The sequence below is a fragment of the Lathyrus oleraceus genome, chromosome 5 (assembly GCF_024323335.1).
Source record: "Lathyrus oleraceus cultivar Zhongwan6 chromosome 5, CAAS_Psat_ZW6_1.0, whole genome shotgun sequence".
Lineage (NCBI taxonomy): Eukaryota > Viridiplantae > Streptophyta > Magnoliopsida > Fabales > Fabaceae > Lathyrus > Lathyrus oleraceus.
This window is the reverse complement of record NC_066583.1, coordinates 189,644,190-189,651,127: the sequence shown is the minus strand read 5'-3', so window position 1 is coordinate 189,651,127 and position 6,938 is coordinate 189,644,190. Positions and strand designations below refer to the sequence as shown.

At 35.3% G+C, this 6,938-nt stretch overlaps 1 protein-coding gene and 1 non-coding gene across 2 annotated transcripts; one reads left to right on the top strand and one right to left on the bottom strand.

The window, feature by feature from the left end:
* Positions 1 to 1,877: 1,877 nt before the first annotated feature.
* On the bottom strand, positions 1,878 to 2,372 carry LOC127079623 (uncharacterized). The gene has a single exon (XM_051020004.1). The coding sequence runs from the start codon at positions 2,370 to 2,372 to the stop codon at positions 1,878 to 1,880; it is 495 nt and encodes a 164-aa protein (XP_050875961.1).
* Positions 2,373 to 3,363: 991 nt separating this feature from the next.
* On the top strand, positions 3,364 to 3,470 carry LOC127089704 (small nucleolar RNA R71). Its single transcript, XR_007791262.1, has one exon. It is a non-coding gene; the product is annotated as a small nucleolar RNA R71 (small nucleolar RNA).
* Positions 3,471 to 6,938: the final 3,468 nt, after the last annotated feature.

The window sequence follows — 6,938 nt, the reverse complement described above, 5'->3', positions numbered from 1 at the left end:
CATAATTGACTCCCGAACCTGAATTTGGTTGCGACGACCATTTTATTTTTATTTTAAGGGTTTTATTGATATTTTTCCTTTCCTTTTGGAATAAATAAACTTTGACGGGGACTCTGTTATTATCTCGAGCATGCGAGCGCTCGTGGTCATTTTTCATGCCACGACATACATTATCACTTTAGTTTCCACCAGGCATGATATGAAATTGTCAAATTTAAATACCACTGCCAGCAGCTCCTTCTCAGTAGTGGTGTGATTGATTTGAGCTTTAATAAGTGTTTTACTAGCGTAGTAAATGGCGTGGAAAAATTTGTTGTGTATGTGTCTCAACACATCTCCAATAGCAAAATCAATTGTATCACACATAAGCTAAAATGGCTTAGTCCAGTCAACAGTCTTCATAATAGGTGCTGAAATTAAAGCTTGCTTTAATAAATTTAATACCCTCTCACATTATTGACAGAAGACGTACGAAGCATCATGCTGCAATAGTTGACATAAGGGTTTTGTTATTTTGTAGAAGTCCTTGATGAATCTTCTATAAAATCTAGCATGGCTAAGGAAAATTCGTATTCCTTCAATGTTGATAGATGGAAGTAGCTTCTCTATAACTTCCACCTTTTCTTGGTCCACCTCTAATCCTCTCCTTGAAATTTTGTACCCCAAAACAATTCCTTCTTTTACCATGAAATCACATTTCTCCCAATTCAGAACAAGATTTCTCTCTTCACATCTAGTAAGCACCATATCCATACTGTCCATGCATCTCTTAAATGATTCTCCAAAGACATAAAAACCATCCTTGAACACCCCCATTAAGCACTCAATCAAATATGAAAATATTGCCATCATGTAATGTTGAAAGGTAGTTGGAGCATTACATTGTCCAAGTGACATCCTTCTAAAAGCACAGGTTCCACAAGACATGTAAAAGTTTACTTTTCTTGGTCTTCAAGAGCAATGGCAATTTGATTGTACCCTGAGTAACCATCAAGGAAACAATAAAATTCTTTACCATCCAACCTATCCAAAATTTGATCAATAAATGGGAAAGGAAAATGGTCCTTTCACGTTGCTTTGTTCAGCTTCCTATAGTCCATGCATATCCTTCAGTCGATGACAGTTCTTGTATGAAATAGCTTATTCTTCTCAATTTAAATGACCGTCATGTCACCCTTATTTGTAACATATTGGATAGGACTCATCCATGCACTATCAGTGATGTGATTAATGATTCCAGCATCTAACTAATTTATGATCTCCCTCTTCAACACTTCCTTTATAATGGGATTCAACCTTCTTTGACTCAATACTATTCTTGGCATTATCTTCCAACAATATTCTATGCATGCACACCGTTGGACTAATCCCTTTGATGTTAGAAATTTTCCAAGCAATAGCCTTTTATGTTTCTTCAAAAGTGTCAGGAGTTGATACCCCTGCTCATCAGATAAGTCAGTAGAAATGATGACTGATAACTCTTGTCACGCCTCCAAGTATTCATATTATAAGTGAGCAAGAAGTTACTAAAGTTCCAATTCAAGGGGTATTTCTATGGATGGAGCATTGTTTTTATTTTCTATAATTGTAATCTTAAATATCTCCATAGGTTCTCTTGTTTCTTTAAACTTGTGCAATGGTCCATTTAAGATTCCTTCATCTAATGGTTCATCTTTGTCTAACTTGCCCAATTATTGTTCTAAGTTATTTTTGTATTTGGTCAAATTCCTGTGAACCACCGTTTCCCAAATACAGATCAATGAGCAGTCATCAACTTCTTCTTCCAGATACTTTAATGCATTTAAAATATTAAACACAACTTATTGCCCATTGACTCTCATAGTCAGTTCTCCTCTTTCCACGTCTATCAAGGTCCTTCATGTGGCAAGAAAAGATCTTCCCAATAGGATGGGAGTTTCCTCGTCAGCACAAAAATCCATAATAATGAAGTATGCATGGAATATAAACTTATCAACCTTCACCAATACATCTTCAATCTTCTCTTGTGAGTAAGAAATACTTTGATCAACTAACTGAAGTGTGATGGTGGTTTGTCTAGCAGCTCGAATTCCTAACTTTTTGAAGATGAATAAGTGAATAAGGTTAATACTTGGCCCAATATCACACAATTGTCTACCACAAAAAGACTCTCCAATATTGCATGGTATAGTAAAGCTTCTAGGATCCTTTATCTTATGCGGGAGTTTTCCTTGAACAAATTGATTGCACTCATGAGTGAGTGCCATAGTGGCAAATTCTCCCACTCTCTTCCTTTTTGTAAGAACAAAATTCCCGAATTTGGAGTAGTTTAGTATTTGTTGAAATGCATCAATAAATGGTTTGTTGATGTGAAGCTGCTTCAAAATCTCCATAAATCTCCATCAACCTATGGCGTGTTAATTGGCTAATTATATGGGTTGGATATCATGCTATGAGCTTTCATAATTCCTTTAGTAGGCTCCATCATAGGTGTATCTTATGTAGATTCAGATACTCCCCCCTCTGAAATGCTAGGGGTAATCAGAGTCTCTTTTGGTGATTCTTCTCTCATTTATGTTGATCCTTCATATTCCTTTCCATTTCTTAACTTGATGACCTTGCATGTTTTAATACTCTTGAATCTAGAGGTAGTTGTTGGAGTTTAAGTGGAGCTTAGAAGTGCTCCCATAGTTATTGAACTAAGTGCTGAAGAAATTTTCCCTACTTGATTCTATAAGTTCTTAATGCTAACTCCTTGAGCTTGAAATTGGTTCTTGGTCTCTTGAATGAAGGATTTCAAAAAAAGATCAAACTAGTTACTCCCTTGATTATCCACAACATAGTTTGGTGCAAAAAAACATGTGGAATTTGAAGTGCTTGCGGGGCTTGTAAGTTGTTTTTTATTATTGCTCCATGAGAAGTTGGGATGATTACGCCAACTAGGGTTATAAGTGTTGTAATTTTATTGCCAACATAGTTCACAAAGATAATATTTGATGATAAATATCCAAATAAGTGAGAACCCCCATAATGGACACATGTAACCTCTGATGTGTTAGTTACTACCTTGACAAGTTCTGCTACTGGCACATCAGGAGTAGTCATCATATTTTTCATTATCTGGTGAATATGAGCCACTTGAGCAGCAAATGGTGTAGACTTAGAAACTACATTAACTACATATGGTTTCTTTGGAGTGGATATAATAACAACTATTGTAACAGGACATTAATTAGTGTTGGTCGTGATATTTTAATCAACTTATAACATTATTCATAAGATTTTGATAGAAACTCTCCACCACTTGACGCATCTAACATATTTTGAGAAGATGGTACCAATCCATTATAGAATATTTCGAGTTGGATACAATTACAATTTGGTATACCATGGTAGAGACATTACCTCAAAATCTCTTTAAATATTTCCAACGCGTCAAATAAGGATTCATCATATCCTTGTCTAAATGAAGTAATCTCATTCCTCATCTTGGTGTTCGTGTCAGGCGGAAAGCATTTAACAAAAAAAAATCAGCTAAAATTTTCCATGTGGAAATTGAATTTGGTTCTAGAGAGTTCAACTAACTTTTGGCTCGATCTCTTGAGGAATAAGGTAATAATCTCAATCTGGAGGCATCACCTGATATGCCAGGAATCTTGAAGTTACTTGCAACTTCTAAGAATTATCTTAAGTGTAGGTGTGGGTCTTCATTTGCATCACTTGAGTATTGACTAATGGCTTCCAACATTTGAAACATTATTGGTTTAAACTCAAGTTTGACCATAATAATATATGGTCTAATGATACATGTATTCACGACATTTGGATCAAATACAACATAGTCTTTGATGTTGCATGCTCTGTCATTGGCAGTGGCAATGATATCATTATATTCCATGACTCCTTCTACTTCATCTGGTTCCACTTCTATGTCAACAACAAGAAATAGAGGAGGTCTCCCTGGTAAAGGTCGAGTAGATTGGAATCTTCTCAACAATCTGAAAGTCCTTTCAGGTCCAGGATCACTTGTATAGATCGTATTTAATAACCTGTGCATGCAAGAGAAAAGCACATGTTGTGTCACCAAAGTATAGAAAACATCAGAAGCTCAAATGCTCGTTTAACAATAAATAATGTTTTACTACAAAATCAAAATGTTATCTTTGACACACTCCCCGACAATGGCGCCAAAAACTTGACGGCTAAAAACACATGATGTCACATGCAGGTATACATGTAAGTTTTAAGTACCAAGTGATAGATTAGTAAGTGTCATACCTCAAAATCTGCCTTACTTCATTCAATTCATCTGGATTACAATTTATTGATTCATTTGCATATGTTCCTAGTAATCATTCATTTTAGGATAAATCATTCATTCATTTGCATGCAACCATTCATTCATTAGTTCAAAGGGTTCATGGTAGCAATTGGATTGTCTCAAAATTTGTATTTTAACCAGATGATTAAATTGATTCTCTATTATGATTTATGATGCAAGACGTTGTGAGTTCCATTGGATGTTGTTAGATCAAGGTTTTGTTCTATGGTAAGACTCATGGATTTGGGTTTCTTGATGTGTTTTCTTAGAAAAGAAGATATTATGATGCATTTGACTTTTTGGTCAAAGTCAACTTTGTAGTTGACTTTTGACCTAATCCATGGAATCATTTTCATTCATATTCAAGAGATGTTTATTGTATTAATACACATCATGAAAAAGAAATATTTGGAAGATATTCATGAGATAGTTGACTTTTCCTCAACTATTGACTTTTGGTCAAACAGTTGACCAAGTCTTGTGAAGTTCTACTTTAACTTGGGCTATCAACTTTTGATACAAGTGGATTCATTCAAATTTAAATTACAAAATGGATGGGAAAATACAAATCAAATCCATTACTTGAAGTATAAGGTACAAAAGTCAACATACTCATTACAAAGTCAACATTTCCATACAAATACCAAAATTCATTACAATATTCAAAATACAAGGAAAGCATTTCACAATTGAAAACTACATGAAAACTCAATACCCACAATTGACTTTTGTTCAACTGTTGACTTTTTGGTCAAATAATTGACCAAAACCTAACCATTAATCTTCATACCTACTTCCTGTTAAACCTTCAAGTTATCTTCATCCAAATTTCCTCTGTGTCCAGAATTCCATAACATGCCATGCCAAAGTGTACCTTCATTTGTACCTGTATCCCCCATGTTAGACAACCATGATGTACCATAGTCAAACCTACTAAAACATGCCATGACCCATGTATAACCTGCATCAAAACCAGGCATCAGTACACCATGCATTCATAGACTTATTCATAAGCACTACATCATGACATGGCTATAGTAGATGCAGTCATCTTAGAATCAAACAAGGCAAGCATGAAGTATCATCTATATAATATTGTGTAACATGTATGTATATAGAAAAATGCATCACTACCTAACAATCATACTTGCATAATTTAACACCATGGTACTATGTTGGCCAGTCCAGAATAGTTGGCATACACAAATTCCCAAACATGCCCTGCATCACAAACTTATCCAATAAACATATAACAAATTGTCCATATACACACACTATTATGCCATAACGGATGCATCATAAGCATGACAATGATATGTCCAAATAAAACTAATGCCAAGTTATGCATTCCTACAATCATGAAAATCACATGATACATAAACTTGCATACATGGCCAAAGACCTCACATGTTAAGCAAAGCCTAAATAACCTCACTAACTAAAACAAAACCACCTAACTGACTTTGAGACACATCTCTAACCAACATGTAATTGAATGCCCAACCCCCTGACACGTGGCACCTATAAAATGACCTAAATTCCCATGCACTTAATTTCCCTCCAAATTGCTTTTTGAATCCTAACAACCTACAACTAACAAACTAACACATTTTAACTTCATATTTTACACTATACTCAGTTGCAAAGAAGCACAAATACACTTACAATCTCTCATTCCAACTAACACAAATCATTACAAATTTCTCAATCCCTTTTAACCATTGATTAAACTTTCACTAGGATCCTCATCTAAGGGCTCACATCCATTCATTTGTAACTACTTTCTAATAGAAATTCCCTCCATTTCTAACCTCCAAAGTGTTCCACTCACTATGAAAGCCCTTCACTTTTCACTATAAAAAAAGACAATTCTATCTACCCTAACATTACCCTGTTGAAAAATCTCTCTAATCCTCACCACTTACTCACTAAAGCACTCGCATCAGTCCTCTTCAAAGTTTCATCCTTGAACTTTGAGTGAGGATGTGCTAAAACCTTATTCCCTTAATCATCACTCTCTTCATCAACCCTTCATCATCTTCATCAACCTAACCTCTACCTCTACCCTATTATATTCCCTAATTTCACATCGCAACAACAACAATTAACAGCAACACTCCACAACGGAGGTTCAACCAAATTTCAAGAAAAAGGGAATCGAGAAGAATAAAATTGAAGTTGTAGTTAAACGAGTTTCTTACCTGAGCATTGGAGCCTCTTCCCTATTTTTTTGTTCCCATCATCTTGCAACAAGCACTGAAACCCTCCTTCATTCCGCAGGTAAACACGAGCTCCAATTCTTCATCTTTTCTTTTGATTCTTTATACCATATTATGTTTTTAGCTTGTTGAGCCTTATCCCTCTTCCAATTGCTCGATTCCATAGCTATTTGGTATTTAATTAAAGTTTAGAAATTTTTAGAGTTTCAATTTTTGGTGAGATACAAAGTTGTTGTTTAGCTTATGGACAAGCTGAAGGCAGGATTGTAGTAGAGGGGAGAGAAGCAAACAAAATAGGTTAGGTTTTGGCCGTGTCTGAGCTCCGCCTCCGCCAATGGAAATTTCCAGTGCGGCAAATGTTATTTTCGATGGCCTGGGAATAAAAGAGAGACAAGATGAGGAAGAGTGCGAGTATGAGG